Below are 27,228 nucleotides of genomic sequence, written 5' to 3'. Positions count from 1 at the left end.
CCCTTTCCCTTTTCCTTTATCATTTGTCAAGATTTGAACTCGAGTTGGAAATATTGTATATAGAAATGAAATGAAAATTTGTTTTCAATGTCATCGACCGGAGCAATGCTAGGCAGCGTGATCTTATCGTTAATTGATACATGACTACAAATTTACATACACTATGTCGCATCCGACACTGATAATTTCCGTTTCTTCTCATCCACCTCATCTCCATCTTTCTGTTTTGCCGTATCTTCATCTTCAGGTGCATCCCGCTTGGTACCTACTGATGACGATATTGGCTTACTTGGTGATGATGTGCTTGCACTCGTGTTCGAAGTAGGCTTGGGCTTCTTCTTCACTACTACACCTTTCATCAATGACTTGACGTCCTTCCTAGCTGGTTTTGTAGGTACTACTTTCTTCGGCTGAACTGAGGAAGTTGTAGCAGGGGGTTCGATAGGTTGAGAAGCTTTGGCAGCTTGTTTCCTATTTTCATTTGACATCACATCAGTATGATCGAGATCTACCTGAGTCTGAGCATTATACTTACTCCCTATACGCTCTTAGTTCTTCTGCATCCCTCTCTTCCAACTTCCGCTGTTCCTCTTTCTTCTCTTGATCTTTCTCCATGAGAAAACGCTGTTCTTCACTATCTATTCCTCGCCATTGATTTGATAGTTTCATTTTACTATCCCATTCTTCCTTTTTCAGGTCCTGTTGATACACGGATATTTATCAGTTATATGACTATTTTCCTAAACATAGTGACATCGGATAGACAGACCCACCTTCTTAGCTTGTAATCTCTCGTATAATGTCCTGGGATCATATTCCTCTTCAGGCTCTTCTGGAGGTGGTTCCTGACCTATTCTAAATCCATATGAACAGACATATGTCAGTCTTGTAGCATGACCGAAGAGATTCAACCTTATAACCAACCCACCTCGCATAAGCTTCCCTCCATGCCTTCTGCTTGTTCTCCTTTGCTTCGTCAATGGAAGCTTGAGATTCGAATCGAGAACCTATCGAGCCGGCCGCGGGGGTCATAATCTTACTTGGGTCCATGTCGACGTTCTTTCCTGTAACTGTCGGAGCTGAAGGTGATGTGAGAAATGAGATATACTTGTTGTTGTTGTATCCATCATCTTCATCTTCATCTCACACATATCGAATGAATTTGATCCCGTCGATAGGTGACAAGAACATTGAACAACGAACAGCGAACCCATTCTACTCTTCTCAATCATACATCCATCCCATCATTTATATTCACCAACACAGCAGCAACACAGGTCAGCATATCCACCATGCCGCCTAAATTTGACATGTCAGCTTTTGGAGGGTCAGACTCGGAGGATGAAAGTTTCCCACCAAAGGTAAGCTCACAATCCCTCGTTCCGAGTTTATACTCCGAGCTGATGATATGAATCTCTGCTCAGCGTCAACTTGAACTGAATGCTCTAAAAAGTAAGACGTTCAGTCATGGTATCACCAAAAAGACTAAAAAGGATTTAGAGCGTGAGGCAGAAGAGAAGAAGAGGAAAGAGGAGGAAGAGTGAGCATCTGCCTTTCCATTCCCTCAATTATCAGAGTTACTGTCGGATTCAAGCTAACATCTTTTTCCTTTTCGCTTTTCACTCGTACAGAGCTTTGCGATTGGTCAATGCAGAATATGAAGAAGCTTTTGAAGGGCCTAGCTCGTATAATGCTCCATTGGGAGGGACGAAGCAACCTAGTAGAAGACCTATTGGTCCAGGAGGAGGGTTCGTCAAAGCTGGTGGTGCACCTATGGATATGCCTTATCAACCTCCAAGAGGTCCTGCCGGGCATAACACAGAGCAATCATATCAACCTCCTAGAGGACCTTCTGCAATGGGCTATGGAAGGGTAAGTGGCAAAATACTTACACACAGTATTGGACCAGAGATGTTGACAAGTTCCTCGTCAACACCGCTAGCCCCGTCCACCACCTCAGATGAAAGCTCCTTCCCCTCCACCTACAAGTGGCTCGAGTACAGGACCAATGAGGAAAGGAAAAAGAGTGATGGACTCATTCCTGGAGGAGATCAAAAAGTCAGTTCTTCCATTCCATCCGCCTTTTCCTGTCGATGGGAACTGACAGTTGCATTTTTATAGTAATCAAATTGCACAAGAAAGACGTCTAGGACAACAGGCGAAGCGTGAGTACAACTCTATCTCATACACTACCATGCTTATTTCCTGGAGCAGTCGTGCTAATACTTTCTCGATAACAGAGGCTGGATCATCCGTCGCTGCACTTGCAGGTCTGTACAATTGGAACTTACAAAAAATTCCTAAAACTTTGTATACTGATCGTGTAAAGCTCATAATCAGCTTGGGAGTCGGAGAAAGGTAGTCACATCGTCGGAAATCAAGAGGTAGGTTCAACTTTCCTCGCAGGTACAAATATGCATGAGCTAATAGCATCTTTTACGTTTAGACTACAAACTTGTTCATTGTAAGTCAGATAGCATAATCACGAGTACTCGTGTATACATCTGACAAATATGACAGTCCAATTTACCGTCAAATATCACAGAAGAGAGTTTGGGTATGTTCTTTGCCAAATTGGGACCTATAGGAACGGTGAAGATCATGTGGCGTGAGTTTTCCTTGAGGTTATGACCGGCAGACTATGCTGATTTGAATCACATAACAGCTCGTGGTGATGAAGATACATCTGTTGGCGCTTCGATGACGATAACAAGACGAAGTAAACCTGGATTATCCGGCTTTGTATCTTACATGAAACGTAAAGATGCCGAGCGAGCTGTGAGGGAATATGATGGTCTCGATTGGGGAGGTAGTGTTCTCAGAGTCGGCTGGAGTAAACCTGTTCCTATGCCTCTGAGACCTATATATGGTGAGCTCCTCGCTACGGACTACCCATTGCAGAAGAGCTGACCATGATGATTCGTTCAGATCTGGGGTCTGGCAGGGAAAGCAGGGAGAAAAGAGGTAGATCAGCTTCGCCCACTAGGCACCGAGACAGCGATAGGCATAAGGATGATAAGAGGGGTTATGATGATCGAAGGAAAGGAGGTAGATCAAAGTCTCGTTCACGATCAAGATCGAGGTCATATTCACCACCCAAATCATCGAAATACGCTTCTTCGAGAAAACGATCCGCCGAATCCCGTTCATATTCGTCTTCTTCATCTAGATCTCCCTCGCCACCCCCACGTCGTCATAACAAAAGTCGTCGGTCTCCCTATTCTTCTTATTCTTCCGACTCGTATTCTCGATCGCCTTCACCACGTCCGCGTAAACCTTCCGCAAAAGATAAGTGGTTAAGTGGGATAAGCGAAGATCAGAAAAAGTTCATCAAGACTGTTGCTGGTAGAGTGAAAGATAATGGTAGAGGATTTGAAGAGTTGTTGAGGAAGAAGGAAAAAGAAAATCCGAAATTTGCGTTCTTGGTGAATGAAGATGTGAGTATAGACTAATAATCTTTTTAGATCTATGCTGATTGGTCACATCTGTTGCATAGCTTCCCGAATATCACTTTTACCAGTTGAGCGTGGATTCAAGGTATCGAATACCCACACCACCGCCGGATGATTTTGCGGATGAGGTGAGTTCTTATTCCATCTCTGTGAACATTTGTCACACATATCTGCCCATAATCATGATGATCGGAAGTGGTTTATCCTGGACTGACGTTTACTCATCGCTCAGGGATATGCCTCTTTATACTCGTCCGACTCAGCTGAAGAATCCGAGAAAGAGCGAGTGGTCCGGGGCAAACTGGGTAAACTCGCCAGGAAACGATTTGAAGCTATGTTACGTGCCATGAGTGGTAAACGAGCAGAAATTGCTAGAGCCATGGAATTCGCACTGAAAAAAGCCGAAGCTGCCGATGAGGTGAGCGTATTCGTCCAAACAAACGCAGCGTCGAGCTAATCGACCATAATGTTGTCCCCTCTAGGTCGCAGAGATAGTATGTCAGAGTGTGAAGTTGGATGCTACGCCTGTACCAAGAAAGATGGCGAGATTGCATTTGATTTCGGACATCTTACATAACTCGGCGTCTTCTTTACCCAACGTATGGAAGTATCGTCAAGCGTTCGAAAGTAGATTACCACCTGTGTTTTCACACTTGTCAACTGTATATCAGAGTTTATTGGCATACTCGGGAAAGATAAGTGCAGATGTATTTAGGGGTCAGGTAGCGGCTGTATTGGAGATTTGGGAAAGATGGTAAGTGGGATACTCCCAATTAACGATATCCCAAGTGATATTTACGAAATAAACGTTATGTAGGATCGTATTTAATTCGGAGACTGCTGAATACCTCAGAGGTCTGTTGGACGGTACGAAGACGCTAGCAGCCCCTAAAGATGCCAAAGCGATACAGGAGGAAAAAGAGAAACAAGCAAGAGCTGAAGAGAAGAAAACTGAAGAACAGGAAGATTCCGGTAGATTCAAGACTTCAGGATTCAAATCGTCTTTCAAACCTATTTCAGCTACTCCGATCCTACCAGCAAAGAATGGAGATGATCTAGATGGAGAAGCGATGGAAGATGTGGATGGTGAAGCTATGTAGATGGATGATGATCTGGATGGAGAGGCGATGGATGAAGATTTAGATGGAGAGGCTATGTAATCATATAGGTACAAAGTAACGTTATTTGCATATATGTGTGTGTCTTGCATCTTGCAAATCTCATACCGTTTTGTATCGATGCATTTCGATATGATCACCAACTTACATCTCGAGAGCATACAGAGAAACGCGATGCCAGGTATATGCAATTTGATATGACTGAATCCACGATACACATGTTAATACTGTTACTGATCCCCATTAGCCAGCTTCATATCTACAATCCCATTCCACATCTTCTCATTTATCTTTGTGGCCTTATCCAGCGAGGTCCTCAACCTCTTATTCTCAGCTAATAAAGCTTCCAATTGATCTTGTTCCACACCATTACTCTGTCCACCACTAATCGACTTCTTAGTCTGAGGACGTAGATCTTCTAATTGAGAGAACAATGTTGAAGTGGAAATAACAGCAAGATTATTTTGAGGTAATTTGATGGTTATGGTATGATTGGATTTATGATTTTGGGATTTCATCCTCTCGAAATTTTTGATTTCCATTATTGGCCATTGTTCCACTACTCCTCCACTGCCCCCTGAGGAAGAAGTGATCAGGTCCACTGGTTTAAGCAGCGTGGATAAGTGGGTTATCGGTCCATTGTGTGAATTGAGAGTACGTAGATGTTGATGTGAAGGTAATGAATATAGATTTATCGTGCCGTCCTTACATCCTACCAACAATATTGTTGAGGATATGGATAATGTCATCGAGGTAATTGGTGATTTAAGTGAGACCACTGAACCCTCGACTTTCAATGGGATGGACGAATTCCCACCACCTCCTACGGCCTCGTACTCTGCTGCAGTGCTGAGTGTGTCTTTACGCCGGAATAAGGGGATATGATATACTTCTCCTTGACTTGTGGAGACGTAAAAGAATCGTTCGGTAGGGTCGATAGCCAAGCATGTAGGGGATGATGAAGGAGGTAACGTGAATGTTGCGAGTAGAGGGAATGGAGGATGAAGTGACCACATCTAAGCAACAAGATGAAACGGATCGTTAGCTGTGAAGCTTCACTCACGGGACAGCTTAACGAGTAAGAGTTAGATAGAGATAGCCGAACTCACCTTCACAGTGCCATCATCCGAACAAGTCCATATCCTTCCTCCCATACTTCCCGCCAACCTGCCGAGCCCCACACCCCTGACTGCTAATGTATGATCCGTCAATGATCCATATGGTTTACCAGCTGATGCTTGATCTTCAGGATCGATCAATCGTGAAACTAAGAATATATGGGTTGAGGAATCTAGGGAGGTCGATATGAGGATTTGAGAGTCGGGAGTGAATGTTAGAGAAGTTAGGGATCGATAGTGAGCTGTTAATGATGCTAGGAGTAGACCTGATGCGAGCTAATCACAGAGCTTAGCTGTCATGACGAAAAAGAAGTATCGACTGATGAATGATGGACTCACCTCCCAGAGATATATCTGACCGTTAGGTGAACCTGCTGCTGCCCACATCCCATTTGGAGAAAGGGCGAAACAGGTCATCTTTTCTGGTAAGTGTATTTTGGAGTGCATTTGATCCTACCATTCCATCACCACAAGCATATCAGTCAATACATCCATGTAGTAAGAAATTTCGAGCTCACTTTCTGCCATGCCCAGATGTTCAAGATACCCTTCCCTTCCTGAACAGCAAACACTCCTCCTCCTTGACCATTCTGACTCTGTACATATCCCAAAGAGTGAGACGAGCTAGCGGAGTTCTTGAAGGACTGGACTGGTGTCGAAGTCAACAGATCGTGAAGATGTATCGAGGGTGTAGACTGCTGTCGAGCGGCAGAAGTTGATGAGGATGGGTCGGAGGAACATGCCGATAGAATCAGTTCTTGTGGTGCCATTTTGGAAGTTATGACCTTCCGCGCTCTTTCTTTCGAGATCTTGTGGGCCTGAAAATAGAACGTTGCTTTCGATCAGGACGAAGAGCAAGTAGTGTTAGATGCAGAAGGTTGTGTTTGAGATGCATTTATTTATCTACCTCGCTCATGACATGAATTTTGAACTTTTAGAGGAATCCCACGTGGAAACAAGCGGAGATCCAGGGTAACTCCGGGAATACATCACAGGAGAGTGGTGTGTTTAGCGTCATGTCGAGTTCAAGTCTCGTTGATGTTCATTCCCCATCATTGGATTCCATCAGTAGACCTTGTATCATCATTGACCATTGCGCCAGGACAAAATGCTGCGCTCACAGACAGCAGTAGGTGCGCAGCCTATCAAGCAGCCAGGTCCTTACGACTTGTTCCCTCGGCCAGCCGTCGCATCATGGCTTGATGGGATTCAAGCTAAGATCCAACAAGGGCTGAATCCACCCGATAGTCCAGGTCCATCGAAATCGCCTTCACCTATTCAAGAAGAAGAAGAAGAAGTAGATGCTCAAGAACCGGTAGCAGATGTAGTGCAGAATGATTTGTCATCAGTTGATCAGCAGCAGAATTATGATGAAGCAGATGAATTTGGTGAAAGTTTTGATGAAGATGAAGACGAGGATATAGAAGAAGAGTACCACGAAGATGAAGATATGGGACAAGAACAAGAGTATGATGATCGACAGGTAGAGAGCGATGGCGATATTCAGGAAATCGCTTCTAGTCCGGAACAACCAGAGCCATTATTCCAGATGTACGGCGATGACGACGAAGAAGAGGACGAGGATGAAGAGAATGACCAGGATGTTCAAGAAGTCCCAGATAGATATGACGAACAAGACGAGGATCAGGACGAGCTGTTCGAGTCTAGATCTCAGTCAGAGTATGATCCTGCCTATGGAGTCGTTCCTGAAGAAGATGGAGCAGCGTACGTAGGATCCGACGGTGATGTCTATGGCGACGAAGATCAGGAAGAAGAAGATGAGGATGAGGAGGATGAACAGGAAGATGAGGAGGAGCAGGAAGGTGATGATGATGAGGAAGAGGAAGAGGAAGAGGAAGAGCTGGTGGAGCAATCTCACGGGGAAGAAGACGAAGAATCCGATGATGGTATACAATATATGGGAACATCCGAATCACCTGCACCTAAATCAGATCCTCATCAATACGCTTCACCTCCAAATACATTATATCCAACTTTACCTCTTCCACCTCCCCCGACAACTTTCGTAGAATCAGGTCAGACTCCTCAGTCAGAAGAGCAGATCTCGCAATTACCACCTTTCTCGGAAGATGCAATCGATCCCAGCCTACTCGCTCAAATCGTTCAACAGGTGCATAACAACATGCCTGAAGATGATGCTGGACCTTCAATATTCATGGAGAACGTGGTTCCTTACCAGCCTCAATCTTCTACCTACCAAGAACTTCTTCCTACTCATGATGTACTTCAACAGCCTCCGACGGCCTATGATATTGGATACGAAGAGCAGGATGAAGAGGAGCAATATCAAGATGAAATTGCTTTTGAAGGACAAGAAGAGGAGGATGAAGAGGAAGAAGATCGAGATGAAATCTCTTACGAAGGACAAAAAGGGGAAGACGATCAGGATGAATTGAGTGACGAGGACGATAGTCAAGGCTCTTATGGTAAGTGCATTACTTCAAAAAGAAGTGTTCTTTCACTGACTGGTATATCGCTACTTGCAGATGATCAAGAAGAAGAGCGGCTAGAAACTGTGAAGCGACCTGTATTTACAGAAGTGATTGAGATCGGATCTTCCTCGGATGAAGATGAAGCCGAAGATGAGGAAGAGCAACAGGTGGACGAAGATGAAGACGAGGAAGAAGATCGAGGGGAGGAAGACGACGAAGAGGAGGAAGAAGATCGAGGGGAGGAAGACGACGAAGAGGAGGAAGAAGAAGAGATAGAATATGTAGAAGATCGAGATCACACAAAAGGAAATGACGGCAAGAGGAATGAAATACAACAAGAGGCAGAAGATGCGAGTAGCGCTGAGAAAGAGGAAGAAGAGGAAGGGATCGTCATCGAGGCGAATGATATAATCGCAGAGGAAGTGTCGGAAGAAGTCAGTGATACCTTTGATGAAACACAAAAACCACCTGAAGAAGCCATAATGTATGATGGCGAAGTCATCGAGGATAGGCATTCCGTGCCATCTGAAGTGCAAGAACCCAGTGAGCTTTTCCGATTATCAAGATGTAGCTGGATTGATTCTCACTTTTTCTGTCATTCTAGGTTACGTGCAGTCAGAAGCTGTTACTCCCAGCTCGGTATTGCCGATGGAAATAGAGGTGATAGAAGTGGTTGAGCTTACTGAGGTTACTGAGGTACAGGCAACCGGGGATGCCAATACCATCACCGAACCCGAACCCGAACCCATCATGACCCCATCAATACATGATCCGATAATCTCTGAGTTGATCGAAGAAGCTCAGATACCTGTGAACGAGTCTGTCTCTCAGCCGCAGGACCTATCGACACCAAAAGAGGACGCTATCGAATCACAGCAGGAAAATCTCAGTACACCTCAATTGACAGACGAATTCACGATGGATGTTGATGAAACGCCTATCAAGGATGAAAATCTCGAAGAAGCGAACTTCAGCCCTTTTGACACACCAACTGCATCAAACCCCTTGGAACCTTTCCACGCTGAAGATTTCGTTGCTTTCGACTCAGTGAAAGCGGTGGAATCTTCAGATGGACCTAGTGTGACCAATACACCTACCGTGGAGACAGCTGGAACAGACTTTAGGACAGTTGTTACCGGACTACCGGACGACATCATGGCCAATTCTATCGATGTATTGCCAGACCCACGAGCCAGCCCACCAGACTCTCAAACGATCATGCCTGAAGTGCCCCACATACAGCAACCACTGTCAGAAGTCTCTCCTTCTCTTGTCGTTGAACCACCTGCCCATCTTCCACTAGAGGAGATAGTCACACCAGTTGGAGAAATCTCTCCTGAGACTCCAACCGATTTACCTGATCCTAAGTTATCGCCTCCAGACGCCGACATTGAGATGCCCTTCGTTCCACACGATCTTCGACCGTCGATTGATCGATCGCCTTCTCTGGCCGTGGAACCACCCGAGAAAGATACTGTTCCTGGCGATGTGCCGACTGCAGCAGCATCTAGGTCCAGTACACCAGTATCGCTACCGGATTCAACGGTTCCTCCCCCGAACACCTCAGCTCGTCAACTTCTTGATATTCACATCATGGTGCCTCAAGACCATGTGACCCCTTCTCTTGTGGTAGAGATCCCTCAAGATCCGATACCAGCTGATATCATTTCCGCTATCTCATCTCGCGCTGCCACCCCACCCGCTCTTCCTGATCCTGGTCTTCCGCCTGCCGACACCCTAACGACTGGACCCCTTGACCCTCATGACCTGATTCCTCATCCTCCTTCTTCGCCATCTCTCATTGTGGAACCACCAGGAAGAGACCCTATACCATCTGACATTCTTTCGGCCCCTGGCACCAGAGCTGCCACCCCTACGGAGCTACCTGATCCTGCGCTACCCCCACCAGACTCATATCTTCAAGCTCCACTCACTCCTCATCAGCTGATTCCATCCGAATACCCACAGACTCCTTCACTTCTAGTAGAAGCTGCTACCGATTCTCCTGCCCAGACCATGTCTCGAAACCCCTCAGCACTCGGGTCCTTCGTTCAGTTCTCTTCGTCAGATGTCGACGTGATGAGTGAAGGTGACGATGATATCCAGGTCCATGTCCGATGGATCGAGCCTGAAACATCTACTCAAAATATCACGACAAACGTGGAGGAACATGTGGAGGCATCTGAAGGGAACGAAACTGAAGATCAAAGTATACAAGCTGAAGCTGAAAAGACGGACGGCGAGGAGCAGTATAGCTTACATACAGCGACTGAAGAGGAGAAGGAGGCAATGAAAGCTGCCAAAGAGACATCCGAAGCTGCGCTATCAGCTGAAGAGTCACCATCTGAGGCTGACATACAAGTGGATGTACAGCAAGTATCACCCGAGGAACAAATGGACAGGCCTGAAAAGGCTCAGGGACCCTTACCATCGAGCGATAACGAGGCAGATGGTACAGCAGAGACACCTTGGGAAAGCATACAGGATGACCACCAGCCATCGAGTTCAGTTATGCCTGAAGAGGTGCATCAACCTGTATTGTCGACAAACGAGGAACGCTCTGAGGAAGAAAAAACGGAAAAAGGTTCACCTCAAAAGGAAAAGCCGCCGCCTTTCCTACCCCAAGTCAGCGAATCAACTATAATGCGGCTGTTCCATCGACATGGTTCACCTAGCAACGCGTCTGGACCTGGACCCGAGACCACCGCTCATCGACGAACACGCTCACGTGGTCGTGCGTCCACTTCCCTTGAACCTCCGACTACCAGATCGCACTGTTATTATGAGAAACTCAGGGTATCCGACGATGATCTGACCGCTGTTATTCTTGTACCACATTGCGCTATCCCCGGATCCATACAGCTCGAGCAGGAGACTTCTTATGTGGAAGGTCGATCTTCGGAAAGTGAAGAGACAGAAGGCATGAAGCTCCAAATGGATCATGATCATCCCATATTACTTCCTCAATTGACAACGAAAATTCGGCGCCTCGTTGGTAATCAGTTGGTTGATGAAGGCCATTGTTATGTCCTCTATGCTAAGGATGACGCCAAAGTACCTGAAATCGAAGAGAACGGTACACCTAGAGGTACGCCACTTCGAGGACATAGGAAGAGAAAATCAATGGGTGGATCTGCAAGTCGACTTAGTACAGGAGGAGATGATGGGAATTCAAACGTATCAATCAAAGATGAAAGCTACGAAACACCATCGAAGAAGCGAGCTACATTGTCACCTCCTGCAACTAGGAGTAGCAGAAAGCTTGGAACAGCTTCAGCGTCCGTCGAACCTGAATTTGAAGTTGGCGCTACTCCCACAAGAAGGGGTAGAGGTGGAAGACCTTCAAGCTCCAGGAAAGGGAAAGGAAGGGAATCTTCAGTCCTCTCCGATACCGGAAGTCGAAAATCCAATACCGCTTCTCCTGGTCCAGCTCTCAGAAGATCAGCTAGAATGTCGATAGCCAGAGGGGAAAACATACCCGAGTTGGAGGAAGGTACACCAGTACCTGCTGAAGATGATCTCGAAAGTAAATCGGTTACTGCTTCTTCTGGTCCTCAGCTAGAAGAATCCGAATCTCCCACGAAAGCGAAACCTAGAAGATCCACTCGAATGTCATTGAGAGGTAAACAGAACGCTTCTACAGCAACACCTGAACCACAAGCTGAAGATCAAGCCGACACTGAAGTAGACGATGCTCCGGGGAGTGAGTCAGCTACACCCTTGGAAACGGCTCGATTACGATCACCGCGTAAGCCAATATCTTCAGCTAGTAAGATCGACGAAGCTCCGTATAGACCTGAAAGTGAAGAAGAGGAGGAGGATGTAGAAGAGGAACAAGGAGGAGATGACAAGCCACCGTCGAGCGCTCGATCGACGCTGAGTGTCGAAATACCATCAAGTAAGAAAAGAAAATCGAGGGCTTCCGAAGCTCAGAATGCGAACGAGGAGGATCTGAAGGATGATTCTGCACCCGCTACTTCAACCCGGAAAAGGAAGGCTAGAGCTACTTCGAAGGAGCCTGATGTGATTGCCAACGCTGATGAAACGACCGTCGATCAAGGAGAAACGCCGATGAGGGAAACCAGAGGTATGAAGAGAAGAGCGATCGAGAGTAAGCTGGCGCCTGGTACACCAGTCCCGGAACCAGAAATAACTGGTGAGGAAGGTGAGAATGATGATATACAAGTCAAAGCGGAGACTTCGCCTACTTCGTCAGCGAGGACTTCTAGCAGAAGCGGTGGTTGGTCAGGTAGATTGATGAAGAAATTTGGATGGGGACGCTGAAGAATGACTGGGGTTTGATTTTGTCAAATGGACAATCGCTGTTCATAGTTCACTGGAGCGGATTAGATCACAATCAGATCAACGATGTAAATCTTGTATATATTTTGGTTGAATATGTGTATATATATGATATACGTTCATGCAAGGGTCATCATGTCATGTGAAGTATCGAAGTCAAGCTACTATACAAGGATACCAATTAAACGTCCAGATATAGCGAATTTGTGTATATGTATAAATTACAAAAAGAACCAAGAAACCTCAAGAAAAGGTCATAACAATCACGTCCTAGCTGAAACTCTCCTTCTTTCACCTGAACCATTCGATGAAATAGTCAATTTCAGTTCTTTCTCCTTCTTCCAATCATTCGCAGTATTCCGCGCTCTTATTACACTACAAACAGCTAATGCAACAGCTTTGAAAGTTCTCCTAGGTCTAGATGGTTCAGGAACTGGATAACCCATTTGAGCTATAGCTCTCAAAGTCGATTGTTGATCCAGACTCATCCCACCAACTAATAACAACAGGTAACGCTTCTGTAAGGCCAGTGCGTTCCTGAAGGTTGATTCCCTGGTGAATTTCGCTTTGAGATATCGGATCTGAGATGCGAGAGATCGAGACTGAGTTTTGAAATGTGTTTTCTGATCAATCAAAGCTTGTGAAAGAGCACTGCAAAGTAATTAGAACATCATCAGTTGGGCTTTACATGACGACGTTCCGAATGGATAGATACTCACGTATCACACTGATGATTTATCCTCCAATTCTCTAGATCATCGTATTTCCTCTTCACATCATTCAAGTCTTTCATCGTCCACCTTTCATTGTTCCTAGCTTCCTTCAATTCCCTCTCCAAAGCACCAAGTTCAGCTCGATGTTTCGCAGAAGCATTATTTTGCTCTTTCTTCAACAAGGAAAGTTGAAGACCGAATTCCCTACTCTCTGATCTTTGCGTTTGTAGATCCCTCTCGAATTCCTCTAACTCCTTCATCACATGGGTGCGTTCATTCTGGAACTTGGCCAAACGAGATTTGGTATCTTCCAAAGTTTGAGTACGCTGAGATAAGACGTTTCGTAAATCTTCTGATTCTCGTTGAGCATCCCGAAGCAATAATTGTAGAGATTCGATGGTTCGGGCTTTTTGAGTAAGTTCGGCTTGCAAGGCAGCAGATTGAGTGGTTTGGACATTACGTCGGGAAAGGGATTCATAAGCTCTTTGCTCTTTCGCGATATCTCGTTCGAGTTCGACGATGTGAATTCTTTGCGATTCAGTTTCCTATTCCCAGAATTAGCTTACGAGATCCAGGCGGAGTGCCAAGGAAAGGCTACTCACTTTCTTAAGTTGATCTCTCTCCCTGATGACTCTGCTCAAATCATCTCGTGTAGCCTTCAGGTCTCCCTGGGCTTTCTCAGCCATTCTTTCCATTTCAGATCGGAAGCTTTCCACCTCAGCTTGACTCTTGAGCCTCATCTCCGAAACGAGATTTTGTAGTCGGCCGTTGTCTGTTTGTAGTCGAGAACGCTCATTTGCAATATCAGATTTGAGCTGTTCCATCTGTTCATGAACAGCCGCAAGTGCTTTCTGCATACGACCTTCATTGTCTCGCCTTTAGGTGAATTAGAGTTAGCGAAACTGATGCAACGGTGCAGAGGGGCGCATACTCACTCTCGTTCCTCTTTCTGAGCACTGACCAGCGCTAAAGAAGCTTTATTCCTCTGTACCAACGTTCTGATTTCATCTTCAAGCTCGCTGATCCTTTCTTCAGCGGCAGCCAGCTTTTCAGCAAGGGCGACACCACCAAGACCGGCTGCTTCGAGACGACTGAAGTTGTGATCAAGCTGATCGTTGGCATCTTGAAGCTCCTTTTGAAGGTACTCAAGTTGAGCTTGAAGAATGGGTTCATTGGCATCACCGATGGTAGTCTGTAGCCAAGAAAGCTGTATGATCAAGACGATGTCAGCTGATTCCCTATCCAAAAAGAGAAATGACTTACTTCAGGTAAAGGACCGGGCGTTTTAGGAGTGCGCAAAGAGGCAATAGCTCGGTGGACGAGGGGAGTAGGTCGTTTGAAAGGTGAACCAGCATCTTTGACACCAGCAGGAGCAGGTGAAGCAGATATTGTCATGCTTCTACTACTTGAAGCTAGCCTACCTGCCAAAGCCGCTTTCTCCCGCTCTAATGCTTGAATTTTGGCGTCTCTCACTTCTAAAGCCGACTTTCGATGTGGCGTAGCAGTGAGTTCATGCTTGAGCCTTCCGATTTCTCGGTAAGCCTCATCAAGCCTTTCTTCCATTGCAGCGACAAAGCTATCTTGATTGCTCGAATTGTTGTCCGTACCAGCGGTGTTAGTTGTTGGCGAGATGGTGGAAGCTGGAGAAGTGGTTCGTCTCTGAGAAGTCCTAATGGCTTGAGTGGCAATATTGGCCACTTCCAATTTACCCTTGAGCGACTCGATTTCAGATTCCTTGCTAGCGAGTACTTCGTTAACTAATTTTAGGTTTTGCTGTACATGTCGAAGCTCCTCTTCCGCTTCTCCATTGGCTCGGGAAGTATTTTGAACCACTGCAAGATCGGCTTCAAGACTCTCGATCACCCTGTTGAGTTCTTCAATGTGGTCATGTTGGTGACCAAGTTCAGTTTCTCGGTGAGATATAGTATTTTGCGCTTCTGCCAATTCTTGCTGTACTCTAGTGAGTTTGTCTTCTGCGACTATTTGAGCTTCACATGCAGTCTTGAGTTCACCTTTCACAGCTTCGAGGGCTTCTGAGCCAGTCCCTTCATCCTGCATTTCAGAAATTCGGGCTCGCAACTCTTCAATCTCGGTTTCTGCATCTTCTACACGATGCATCAAACCTTCTTTCTCCTCTAACATATGTGCTGAGCGTTTCTTCAGGCTCTCTACTTCGATCAACTGTTTGTGGTTGTCCGTTGTAGCCTGCTGTAGCATTTCTTCGAGATCGGAGACACGTTTTCTGAGATGTTGTTCTTCTGCACCCCCTTCGACAGATGAAATCCTTTCAAGCCTAGATTTATCATTCTTGACTCGATTTACCTCAGCTTTAGCGTCACTTAGATCCTTCTCCAATGATCGGACTTGCTTTTCAAACCCTGAACAGATCTCACCGAATTGTTGAGCATGTTGTTCGGTCTTGGTGGAGAAATCAGAATGGAGGGCTAATCTAGCCCGCTCAGCTTCTTCCAATTGAGCAGACAACTTCTCAATTTCATCGAGCAGTTCTTGCTGTTCGGGTGTATCGGCTTGTCTTGCACGCTCGAGCTGGTCCTCTAATTCTGCTATCAACTGATCCTTCTCGTTCAAACCTTCTTCCAGATTATCCAACTTTTCAGCCATTTCCTGCATCACTGCCGCATATTCTTCGGGACTCAGACCTTCCAACAGATCTTGAGCAGAGGTTGATGCTTTGTTAGCACGAGGTGAGCTGCCTCTAAGACCGCTGAGTGCTGAGAGTTGGCTGATGAGCTCGGAGTGATCGCCTTTAGTGCTGTTACGTTCGTTTGGAGATTTCGTCGGCCATTCAGGAAGTTGCTGCGAGGCATTAGCAGAAGTTGAACCTGGATTAAGACCACCAAGGACATCGATATCCTCCACATCAATGCCGTGCTCTTCCAAAATACCTTTCAATCTATCCGCCTCATCTCTCCATGCTTCAGCTTCGCGAGCGAGATCGGCATTCGTCTCAAGCAACTGTTTGTTCATCGCGTTGAGGTGTTTATGAATCTTGATACCGTCTGCACGCTGATCTGAGAGACCTTTCAGAGAGCCACCGCCAGGGGATGCACGATTGGTGGGAAGGAGGATAGTAGGGAAAGATGTGTTGCCACGGGATAGGCGACTATGCATGTGCGATGCTCGCTTGTCGGAAGTGAGGTCGGCTGATGAGGCGACAGAGACAAAAGACTGATCTACTGATTGGTCGACAGTCAATCGGCTTGTCATACCTGGAGTTATTGCTCTACGAATCGATTTCTGAGATTGTGTGACATCGCTTCCTTCTTCTGCGATAGATTCGGTATCAGGAGCGGTCGATACCCTACGAAGTGGATGTGGAGTACCTCGTACATGCGGTCGGAGAACTCTGGTCGATGGTCCAGATGAAGATCCCAGAACAGCTAAAACATGACTCTTTCGTCTTTCAGCATCGTCTAATGGAGCACGAGGAGTAGACATGTCGCTTGTTTTGGATATCATGCCAAAGGGCGATGGTGTAACAGGTCCAGATGGAGTATTCTGTATCGAGTCTGTCACATCATATAGAATGGTTGAAGGTGCCGAGGAAGCGTCAAGATTGTTGTAACGGAAGGGCTGACCACGTATGGTGCCGGGCGTTGAGTAATGAGCGATTGAAGGAGTGATGGCTTGTTTGGCGGGGGAATAGGTGTCCATTTGTTTATGGGGAGAAGAATACTGCGAAGGGTCAACAGATACATTTCCATCCCCCTGAGTTGTGTATTCATTCTCCTGGTTGTATTCCCAAGTTGGGTTTTCTCCGTGATCCTCTTGTGCACTGTCTATCTCGTATTGATATTCACCGGTGATCTCGTATTCCTGATGGGCGTCCGCCCTTGGTGTCATCATTGAGACATTTCTGACGGGACCTTCTGGCGTGCTAGCAGCTTCACTGACATCTGTCGCTGAGACCTCGCTTCTTGATAAGCTAGGGATTCGCTCATTTTGCGAGACAGGTGGCGCGGTTAGTACGGATGCCTGCGAAGATACAACATTCCGAGTGGCAGGGGTAGATGGATCGCTTGGAGTCTCTGGTACTGCTTGAAGTTGATGAATAGCTGCTGATGGTCCTCGCCTTCTAGGTCTTTCTAGTAGCACGTTTCCAGATGACAGACGGCGGGTCACTGGGGTTTCTTCCGGCGGTACCGTAAGGGAAGGAAGCTCTGGTAGTGATTGTGAGTGAGATTCGTCGTATTGTTGCTGCAGAAAACGGGTCAGCTATGGCATAAACCTTCATGATTGCATGGTTAACAGAATGACTTACATCTGAGTGGTCATTCAACGGTATTGATTGTTCCGCGCCCAGCTTCATTCTATCTACTATCTCATCTCCAGAGAAACTTCCGCTCATCTCTCCCGGTGTCTGCCATCTTTGACTTCTAGAAGCATGAGTACTATTCCCTAGTGATCCTGTTCCACTTAGCGTTCTCTCATGGCGAGAAATCCTACTTGTGGTGGCCGTACGGTCTGTTGTGCTCGTACGGAGTGAGCCAGACATTGACCTTGTCTGGTGAGATTGAGGAGTCGATGTAAGAGCTGTTGTAGGTGCATACGGAGATGGCGTACCTTCTCGCGGAGAAGAGTCGATGGGAGGGAAGGGAGATCCTGAGGCAGTGGAGAATGAGTCGGCAGATAAATGAGTCGTAGCTGTTACTGTGCTGGATGGAGGCGGTCTCATAACCTTTCGGAGTGGATGTGGTGTAGTCATGTCCTACAATAAAATGGTAAGTGAACGAATTCCTGTATGATTGACAATGAACCCACGTTCTGAGGCTCATCGACGATTGATGACTGATGATAATACTGCTGGTGATCATCACTTGTGGACTCGGCTCCACTCGAACTATCAAAATCGACATCGTCATGTTGAAAACTAGGTAAAGAGGGTAATTCCATATCTTCCAGTTGCTGGACTCTCTTCAGCACCCTATCGGGTGTTTCGAAGTATGCCATTTATCTTGCAGCCGTCGTGAGCTGGGCAGGATACGAGTATTGTTGGCGAGGGTGGTATGTATATTATATGATCATATGCTATCAAGTGGTGTTGTATCGTTTTATGAGAATGGTAATGATGAAACCAACCAAAAGGTAAACAAACACTGATACAGACAGAGACAGACAGAACAGTCGCGTTGATTCATGCATACGCCACGTGGAACGGGCCCACTTGGGAGAAAACGGGATAAAATCACTTGGCGAGTAGTAACTGACAACGGAAGTGGCGGTATGAGGTCTATCCGGATCCATCCGATCTAATTGCCATTACCAAATGGATTACAAAGGAGGAGGCGGGAATAGCAGACTATTTGTAATGAGGTTTGTAATCAGCCATGTTTCTCACGTTCGTCGTCATCTGGAGCCTCTAGCGTTTTTCAGCAATTAGCAAACATCAAATAACAACACCATCAAATCATCAGAATCACATTCCATTATCGTTATCTTCAAATCATCGATTCTGTAAATACATCCAGATCAAAATAATGTTCTACGTCTGAGACGTTCATATACAACCAGCTCACAAATAATTCACAAGAGTGGAAGCAACAGGAAAAGCAAGTAGTCAGGAGAAATAGAAATTACGGAACATAGGAAAAAATGCGGCCATTCCACCCACCTACCCCTCAATCTCATCGATCATCCTATACACCCAATTCACCCGATTCGCCTACAGTAGAGAAGGAATCTCATATTGGTGGGACAACACCAGATGTGCGTCAGGCGAGAGAAGCGGCTGATGGTGTAGTGAGGGATTATGAGGAGAAGAGAGATCGGTAAGTTTGCCACCAATCCTCTTCGTTTGTTTTCGAACACGACTAATTAAGATGTTTGACCTCAATGTACAGTCTGGCAAAGGCGATCGACTCATCTTTATACCTTCTGTCCGATCTCAAGAACTTCAACGGCGAACAATGGACTGTCAGGTATCCCCACTTGAAGCCCATAGATTCGTCAAGTCAAGGATCTCGTGAGTCCCATTCTCGCGACCGTAGCATCCAGACATCCCAGTCTCAATTGCTCATATTATCTTTTTTTGTAGCATCTACACGTCCCGGTATGAGTCGACGTACTCTCACATTCGCCGATGAACCATCACAGACCACCGACGTAGTTCTCAACTCTACTCCTACCGTTCGACGAACATTGAAACGATCTCTTACCCTTGCCCCTTCTGCTCCTTGCACTCCTATCACCACAGTCAACAGTACAGTCGAAGAACCGAAGAACATCGACGAAAACGAAGATGATTTCTCGATATTACGTCTCAACCTGAACATGGGAGCTGCTCGACATGCCAAAGGGTTAATTTCCCATCTTGAAAAGTCATCCATCTCTGCTTTGCTCGATACTCGAATCTCTGCTTCGTTAGACCACCTCACTCATTTACAGAAACGTATATTTGATGCCCAATCTCGAGTACTCGTGACTGGTGATCTCAATGCTGGTAAATCAACCTTGATCAATGCCTTGTTGAGAAGGGATGAAGTCATGCCTACGGACCAACAACCTCTGACAACTCGATTTGTGGAAGTGGTCAGTGCGAAGGAGAATGAGGACAAGGAGGAGATACATATACTGAAACACGCGGATAAATATGATCCTTCGGACGAATCGACATACTCAACGGAAGACGTATCAAAACTGTACGAAATGCTCGTAGATGCCGAAGATGACGCTTCAAGTCCTTCTCTTCGGGTGTTCCTCAAAGAAGCCGATGCCAATATGGCCAATCCTTCGATTTTACACAACGGCGTTGTGGACATCTCACTTATCGACGCACCTGGTCTCAACCGAGACTCCATCAAGACTACTGCCAACTTTGCTCGACAAGAAGAGATCGATGTGGTTGTCTTTGTCGTTTCCGCCGCTAATCACTTCACATTATCGGCGAAGGAGTTCATATGGCAAGCTGGGCATGAGAAAGCCCATCTTTTCATCGTCGTCAACCGATTCGATCAAATCAAGGATAAAGCAAGATGTCGAAGATTGGTTTTGGAACAGATCAAACAACTCAGTCCGAAGACGTATGAGGATGCTGCCGACTTGGTACATTTCGTCGATTCCGCGAAAGTAGCCTTAGGTTACGGTGAAACAGAACCTGAGGGTGACGAACTTGACGAAGCTTTTTCACACCTGGAACACTCACTCCGATCGTTCGTGCTCGTCAATCGAGCCAAATCAAAGCTTGGACCCGCTCAGAATTACATTACCCATCTTTTGGCTGATGTCGAGCTTCTCGCTGCCGCCAATTCGCTAGTGGCCGGTAAAGAGCGTGATGCAGCTCGAGAGGAATTAGCTCGAGTTAAGCCAGTTCTTGAGAAGATGAAGAAGGGTAAAGAAGGTCTAGAGGAATCTTTGGTAGCTGAAGAAGAGGCTGCCACCGACAAGGCGTCAGGCAGAACCAAGTTAGCTATGGAAAGAGGTCTTGAAAGGGTCGGAAGGGGAGAACTAGCCGCTCCTGCTCCTGCTCTTTCTTTACCTGCCTATCCTGGTTTGTTAGGTGCTTGGGACTTTGCTGCGGAGGTCAAGCGAGTCCTTCTAGCTTCTCTCGACTTTGCAGTCAGTCTCGCTGAAGATGACGCTCGAAAGCTTACTTCGGAAGGTGTAGAAGAAGTAACCAAACTTGGTGATGCCCATCTTCCCGCCGATGTCGAGCGAACCAACCGAAAATTCAATCCTCAGGCAATGTTTTCACCTCGAGCCATTCGACGTCAATCGAGTGTCACTTCGATCGGTCTCGGTCTGGCCGGTCAATCGCAATTGGTAGAAGTCAATGTCACCGATATCTTCGATTTACAACATCACATTCACCTCGCGCGATCGGTCCTTCCTTCAACAGCTTCGACATCTCACGAGCTCGTCCCATTCTCTACTGAGGTCGGAGCTGCTTCCCTGGCTGTTGGGGCATTCTCGATGATCAGCGGAAAGACCTTGGGTCTTCGAGCCGTCGTAGAGGGTTTAGTCCATTTTTCAGATTTCGTTTCCAACCCCGCTACGCGAAGATGGATTGGACCCGTCGTTGGAGTATTCACTGCAGGTGCGATCGCCTACGTCATCTATGATCTACCGAGATCTATACCTAGAAATGTCGGTAGACACATCCAGTCGACTCTTACTATTTCATCCGGTCAACCTTCACAAGTTGATGATGCCTCTGTACCATTTGCTGAATACCAGGCTACGAGGGTTAGCAAGGAAGTTAGAAAAGTGATGAGACTCGCTGCGTGGGATCTGAGAGAGAGGTTCAGAGCGGCTGTGGAAGCTAGAGGTGAAGTTGTGAAAGCCAGTGAGGAGATTGAGAAGAAAGCTACAAAAGCTTTGGAATGGTTCGATAATGTTGAAAAAAGAGTTGAGAGCATCAGGGAAGAAGTGGGAATTAAAGTGTAACCCAGCACTTTTGTCACGAAGAAAAAGAAAATCGATAAACTCTCATACATCTATTAACGACTTGATTAAGAGTAATAACAAAAAACAAAACAAAACAACACGTAATTGCCGGAAGAATCAGTATTTCAATCTTTAGTTTATTTCATGACTGTCTTATATATACAGCACTTGTTGATGATATCTCTCTCTTTTGATCTGGATTAATTGTATTTACTTTACCCACCTTCAGTCGAAGTTTGTTTCTGATATAGGTAATCGAGTCAGTTGAATTACCCTGCTCTTAGTATGAATTCTATGAAACTGTGAAGTGTCGTTGAGGCAATATCTCCCTCGTTCATTCTTGGTCGATGATACGTGATTCACTAGCTGTTAGGGATGTACTTCAATTCACGGTTGACACGGATTAGTTGGACCATAATAAAGGGGAAAATGTGTATGTTATAAATACATTGTTACAGCAATATACACAAGAATCTTCCACATCATTCTTCTATCATCTACTTGGTAAAGATGCTCACCCTAAGGTCCACATCAAAGTCAGCTAGGATTTGTATATCACTTGTTTGCAGTGCTGGAATCATAACTCACACATCCTCGTCCTGTACCAGATGAGATAGCCCGACTTTCTGTGGCTGCGGATTGAATTTACTTGATTTACCCCATACCAACGCATATCTAGATGGCAAAAACCGTCAATAAGCTGAGATCAAATGCCAACTGATTTCTTAGCTTACTTGAAATGCGATGCCAATCCTCGATGAATACCATGACAGACAGCTTCTATCGTTGCGCCTTGTCTCAGACAGATAGGATCCGATAAATCAGGTTGATCACCTCGTCGTTTGGTATATACCCTATAACTCATCTCGCTCAGCTATTGGCCAGAGGCGTAAAATGTGTCATTCTTAACTCACTTGACCATACCCAGCTCCTATAAATGGAGACACAGTGAATTTAGCCAGGGACAAGCAATTGTGGTCAAGAGTATGCTCACCGCCCATATCGCTTCCAGTAACCAATCCAATCCCAAGTCAATCTCACAACTTATCATGATTGTTCTTCCGTCACCTTCCCGTGCCATAGAATCTAGAGTCTCCATTGATACTCCATCAACCTTGTTTATCACCGTCAAAGCGGGTATGTATTTCCTTGTGCCCAGGAGAACATCAATAAATTCGTCCGTTGTTATCTAGATTGTTTTTTGCTTATCATCAGCAGTGACTTGGTAGATGATAAGCTATATTACTCACATCTTCTCGAACCATCACATCACAATTATGTACTATGGTCGGGTAGAAGGCGTCAGCATAGACTGCAAGGTTCCTGTCATGGGAAAATCAACTGACTCTTGTAAGTCTGCAAGATAGACCGCAAAGTCCTTTCATCAGTCTTCGTGAGTTTGACAGTATTGTTGATCTGTGATCCCCGTCAGCAAGCCAGGCATGGATTTGAACATACAAGAATCAAATTGGACTTACTGTGATACCTCCCGCCGTCTTCTGCTTGAATACCACATCAGGAGGTTTGGTGTTCAACCTGATTCCTACAGCTTCCAACTCAGTTTCAAGCATCTTTTTCTGTTCTGCAGATTTGGTTGCATCGACTATCCCAGTGCACTACTATTAGCAAGAAAGAACGAATGCGAAGGGTTGAGTGAAAGAGGGAGACCTACTCATGAGTAAGATCAAATCAGCAGTTTTGGCTACCGCTACCACCTGTCTACCTCTACCTCTACCTTTCGCCGCATCCTGTACGATACCAGGTAAATCGAGCAGTTGGACTCTTGCACCCTCGTACTCCAGTACACCCGGAATGGCCTATATGAATCACCATTATCAACTGGGTTTTCTACGCAACTGGAATTTCGCCAGCTGATCATGACATACCGTCAGAGTCGTGAACTCATAAGCTCCTACCACAGATTCGGTCTTCGTCACTTTAGATAAAAGCGTTGATTTTCCTACCGAGGGGAAACCTATCATACACACTCGTGCGTCTGCAGTATTCCATCAGTATTGCTACTTTGGTTCTGTGCAGGCAACTCACCTCCTGATTTCATGACATCGAAACCTTCTCCTTTAGGACCTTTCTTCTCTGGTTCAAGAAGCTGAGCTCGGTATTTTGCGACTTTAAGAATGAAGCGTCAAAATGGATCTCTGTATGCAGTATTTGAAGGGACTTACGCTTAGCCTATAGCGGTGTTACAAGGTTAGTAATGAGTCTCTCGTGAACAATTAAATGACTCACTTTCAGAAGACCCAGATGATACTCTGTCGCTTTGCTATGGACGATGACTTAGCTAAAAATACCTTTGTCGGCTTCGGTCATCGCGAATCGCTTACTTCTTCTGCGCTATATAAGATAAGAATACTATCAGTAGGCGATCAACAGCCAAGAGCAACAGATCACTCACTCCTCGCCATCTCCTCTGCGGTTGACAATCAGATGATCAGCTATCAGTCCTTCTCAACAATCTCTTACACCCGACCCACTCTCAATCTCCTCGATCTTTTCCACGATACCCATTTTGACTGATGATCCTAACTGTGTTTATGTACCGACGTTGGGTATGATGTGCGATATATGAGATATTGGGTAAATTCAAGTCCGTTGCTTCTTCCTTGAGCAGATCAAGAAAGATACAAGGACAGTAAGTAATGACAGTGAGCTTAGATGTCAATGTCAGATTTCACTGGGTGGAGGAACGAGCAACGTACAGTGAAAAATATTCCACGTCACGCTGAAGTTAGGATGTTGTATGGGGACTCCGCCATCTGAACTGTGTGAGTGTGCCTGGAATATCGTATGGATGACGACTACTAGTTCCTCATCAAAGAGTTGGATTGATGCTGAAATTGGATTGAATCGTTTCCCACGCAACAGACCTATGCAGAAGGGATCAATGAGAGAACACGATAGCGACATTGGTGGTCGATGAATGCGATTTGACATTGATTGCGACCCACGAAAACGAAACGCTCACTTGCCTTCTTTCTTAGGACGTGTAGCTAGCTCCCTTCATTTCGCTCAGGCCGACTCTCGCCATCATATACCGAGCCATTCCCTCCTCTCTTCCAATCTACATCACTGAGAAGTGACTGAATACTGGTCAACATGCCAACCTTCCATCCTCCTCTCGCACATACCTCTCACGTACCTATACCTCAGACTGCCTCTCACGCATACGTGCAACTCGACTTGTTCGCTACCTTTACTGATGGTGAAGATGAATCCGGTTCATGGGAATTATGGACTGATCTTCCCAAACTCGACGATCAAGGGAACACATTTTCTCAACCTGGGGAATGGAGAGCCGCCCAATTTCAACCGTACATCCCTCCTTCTCCACAAGATACCAAGCAAAAGCACAAGCACAAACAAATAAATGGTGATGCAACCGCTTCGCCCATCTACCTGAAAGCTTCAGCAGGATATCCTTCTCCGACGACTCCTGGTCAGAAGACGTTCTACCTCTCCATTGTCTTACCTGCTCTTCCAGATCAACAGTACTCGTACACCTACCGACATATCACTTCATCAGGTGAGACGCATTGGCTTGGAGGAATGGGAGGTAATGGTTTCATTAAGTTGAATGGAGGAGATGTCGAACCTAAGATTGAAGGCCCAAAAGCAGGCTCATGGTCAGAGAACATGGAGGGAGTCAAGGAATCGGGGTGGTACGGTATCGCTGTCGAGCTTCAGAGATCAAATGGGTAAGTGCATACTTCAACAGATATCTACAGGACGTGAGAAGCTAACTTCCCATCACAGGAAACTGAAGCCCATCATCCACACTGTACCCTCTAAAGCGCAAGTGACAGCTCAGCTTGCCCTCCTCACGGCTCAACAACCATTACACTCATCTACTCTCTCAACTCCCACAAGTTCACTCACACCGACCTTGCCATTAGCTGCCTTACGACACCTGTCCATCCTCTCACCCTCAACACCACTCGATATTTCCCCTTCATCCGTTCCTTCCGTGCCCGTTGACTCCTTTTACGGCCTGACGACCGGATCGACTGCCGTCGATGCTTTGACAGAAGCATTCAAAGCTGCCAAAGCCAAGGAGAATATCTTCCATCTCGCAGAGGTGAGAGGAGATTATGAAGACGTCTCTGCAATCTTCGTATCAAGCGGTCAACAAGAACCCCAACAGTTATATTTGATCATCCACGCCCCATCTCTCGCATACCCTGTCGATATCACTGTTACTCTTCCTCGAGACATTCTTGACCCTGTTCCCATTGCTCTATTCACCAGCTCGGAAGGTCCAGTCGCTTACTTGTCGAATCTCGAATCAAAAGTAGGTAATCGTAAAATTCACCTAACACTCGAGAAAGGAGCTATCGCAGAGGTCATTCAATTAGCCGAATTTACAGAACTGAGAGGATCAGGAGGTGATGATCGCATATGGATCTGCTCTCCAGATGCTATCAACGTTGAATTCGGTGAAGAAGAAATATCACAACCTGAATTTACGGCCAAATCAGCTCCTGTCTCAGCTTATAACGAAGTCACTCCGGTGAAAATTCGCGACGAAGAGGAAGAGGTGATGTCGAAATCATCACAAACACAGACTACCGATTGCCAATCAGCAACTACCTCAGAAGAAGAAGAGAGCTCTGTATCGGTACAACCGCATCCTGAAGCTGCCGAGCCTACTCACGGATGGTGGTTACTCCGATTCATTGGACGATTTTTCGTTGATATCTGGGAACTGTTATTATCGCCTTTCAGATCGAGCCCTGCCATCACTGATGGTACTTCACAAGCTGACCAAAGGGAAGGAGAGCGAGAAGAGAACGATCCGCATGTTCCAGCCAATGAGAGGACTCCTCTTCTTGGCGTGAGTCCCGTTTTTTACCATGTACATACTTCGATCATCTGCTAATTTCGAGTGGGTTTGCATGTAGTCTCAAAGCATGTCACGAGAGACATCCTCATCCTCAACTGCATTTGATCCTTTGGCTACTCCTACATCAATCACCACCGTCAAAGAAGAGTTGAAACTTAAGTATCCTACTGATGGATCAATCACCCCAGTAGGGCACAATTCCTCATTGAATTTAAATAACATTATCGTTGCCGATGAACTTCCGATGATCAACTCCATCCGAATTAGATCATATGCTCAAATGACTTTCAATCACTTACCACCATTCAAGTTCCTCTTACCTCCCAATTCAATTGATATCAATTCAAAACTTAGATTCACCGTGAAAGAAAAAACTGCTCAACGATGGGAAGAGGTAGAACCAAGTTTTGAGGGCCAAAAGGATCATACTCAATGTCAAGAGGTGATTGTGAAAGGGTGGAATGGAACGGGTGGGACGGATTGGGAAGTCCAGGTGGAAAGGATCTGAGCTGATTCTATCATGACCTCAGCCTAGGGTCCGATAGTTGAATTTTTAGTTCTATGATTCTGAGGTTTCGAAACGATTTGTTCATTCTTCCTCTTGATACATATTATTTGGCTCAACATACATAATTTGATCTCACTGTCCGCGAGTAGAGTTGGAATCACGCTGGATTTCCCCTTTGACAACATCGTTTCCTATATGTAATTACGACTCCTATGTTTGACGAAATCAAGAAGAGAATAAGGAAAGAATATGAATATGCATCTATACATGAATTTCGTCATTTATTCGATATGATACATGCAA

General features: G+C 45.8%; 8 protein-coding genes across 8 annotated transcripts; 4 read left to right on the top strand and 4 right to left on the bottom strand.

The window, feature by feature from the left end:
- Positions 1-161: 161 nt before the first annotated feature.
- V865_004713 (uncharacterized protein) lies at positions 162-1,050 on the bottom strand (the record flags this gene model as incomplete). The annotated part of the gene is made up of 4 exons (XM_066228490.1): positions 162-471; positions 536-699; positions 774-855; positions 929-1,050. 4 exons carry the CDS (start codon positions 1,048-1,050, stop codon positions 162-164), a joined length of 678 nt encoding a protein of 225 aa, XP_066084587.1.
- A 242-nt stretch (positions 1,051-1,292) lies between these two features.
- On the top strand, positions 1,293-4,612 carry V865_004712 (uncharacterized protein; the record flags this gene model as incomplete). The annotated part of the gene is made up of 17 exons (XM_066228489.1): positions 1,293-1,361; positions 1,425-1,540; positions 1,632-1,801; positions 1,847-1,872; positions 1,943-2,058; positions 2,122-2,165; positions 2,241-2,270; positions 2,341-2,384; positions 2,447-2,464; positions 2,521-2,608; positions 2,666-2,869; positions 2,929-3,437; positions 3,497-3,580; positions 3,685-3,870; positions 3,935-4,206; positions 4,270-4,538; positions 4,596-4,612. 17 exons carry the CDS (start codon positions 1,293-1,295, stop codon positions 4,610-4,612), a joined length of 2,262 nt encoding a protein of 753 aa, XP_066084586.1.
- A 188-nt stretch (positions 4,613-4,800) lies between these two features.
- On the bottom strand, positions 4,801-6,458 carry V865_004711 (uncharacterized protein; the record flags this gene model as incomplete). Its single annotated transcript, XM_066228488.1, has 4 exons — positions 4,801-5,586; positions 5,680-5,964; positions 6,028-6,141; positions 6,207-6,458. 4 exons carry the CDS (start codon positions 6,456-6,458, stop codon positions 4,801-4,803), a joined length of 1,437 nt encoding a protein of 478 aa, XP_066084585.1.
- A 338-nt stretch (positions 6,459-6,796) lies between these two features.
- Positions 6,797-12,425, top strand: V865_004710 (uncharacterized protein; the record flags this gene model as incomplete). The annotated part of the gene is made up of 3 exons (XM_066228487.1): positions 6,797-8,135; positions 8,196-8,684; positions 8,746-12,425. 3 exons carry the CDS (start codon positions 6,797-6,799, stop codon positions 12,423-12,425), a joined length of 5,508 nt encoding a protein of 1,835 aa, XP_066084584.1.
- Positions 12,426-12,706: 281 nt separating this feature from the next.
- Positions 12,707-18,127, bottom strand: V865_004709 (uncharacterized protein; the record flags this gene model as incomplete). Its single annotated transcript, XM_066228486.1, has 7 exons — positions 12,707-13,094; positions 13,163-13,701; positions 13,759-14,032; positions 14,092-14,363; positions 14,420-17,374; positions 17,439-17,885; positions 17,939-18,127. The coding sequence occupies 7 exons, from the start codon at positions 18,125-18,127 to the stop codon at positions 12,707-12,709; spliced, it is 5,064 nt and encodes a 1,687-aa protein (XP_066084583.1).
- A 642-nt stretch (positions 18,128-18,769) lies between these two features.
- V865_004708 (uncharacterized protein) lies at positions 18,770-21,559 on the top strand (the record flags this gene model as incomplete). Its single annotated transcript, XM_066228485.1, has 3 exons — positions 18,770-18,945; positions 19,018-19,139; positions 19,212-21,559. 3 exons carry the CDS (start codon positions 18,770-18,772, stop codon positions 21,557-21,559), a joined length of 2,646 nt encoding a protein of 881 aa, XP_066084582.1.
- A 497-nt stretch (positions 21,560-22,056) lies between these two features.
- V865_004707 (uncharacterized protein) lies at positions 22,057-24,085 on the bottom strand (the record flags this gene model as incomplete). The annotated part of the gene is made up of 16 exons (XM_066228484.1): positions 22,057-22,078; positions 22,148-22,234; positions 22,294-22,413; positions 22,474-22,490; positions 22,554-22,748; positions 22,810-22,841; positions 22,906-22,975; positions 23,038-23,162; positions 23,232-23,376; positions 23,446-23,555; positions 23,606-23,686; positions 23,743-23,749; positions 23,807-23,840; positions 23,902-23,911; positions 23,973-23,987; positions 24,052-24,085. The coding sequence occupies 16 exons, from the start codon at positions 24,083-24,085 to the stop codon at positions 22,057-22,059; spliced, it is 1,104 nt and encodes a 367-aa protein (XP_066084581.1).
- A 588-nt stretch (positions 24,086-24,673) lies between these two features.
- On the top strand, positions 24,674-26,925 carry V865_004706 (uncharacterized protein; the record flags this gene model as incomplete). Its single annotated transcript, XM_066228483.1, has 3 exons — positions 24,674-25,272; positions 25,331-26,408; positions 26,476-26,925. The coding sequence occupies 3 exons, from the start codon at positions 24,674-24,676 to the stop codon at positions 26,923-26,925; spliced, it is 2,127 nt and encodes a 708-aa protein (XP_066084580.1).
- Positions 26,926-27,228: the final 303 nt, after the last annotated feature.

The sequence above is a fragment of the Kwoniella europaea genome, chromosome 1, assembly GCF_036810445.1.
Source record: "Kwoniella europaea PYCC6329 chromosome 1, complete sequence".
Taxonomy (NCBI): Eukaryota; Fungi; Basidiomycota; class Tremellomycetes; order Tremellales; family Cryptococcaceae; genus Kwoniella; species Kwoniella europaea.
This window is presented reverse-complemented; position numbering and strand designations above follow the sequence as displayed.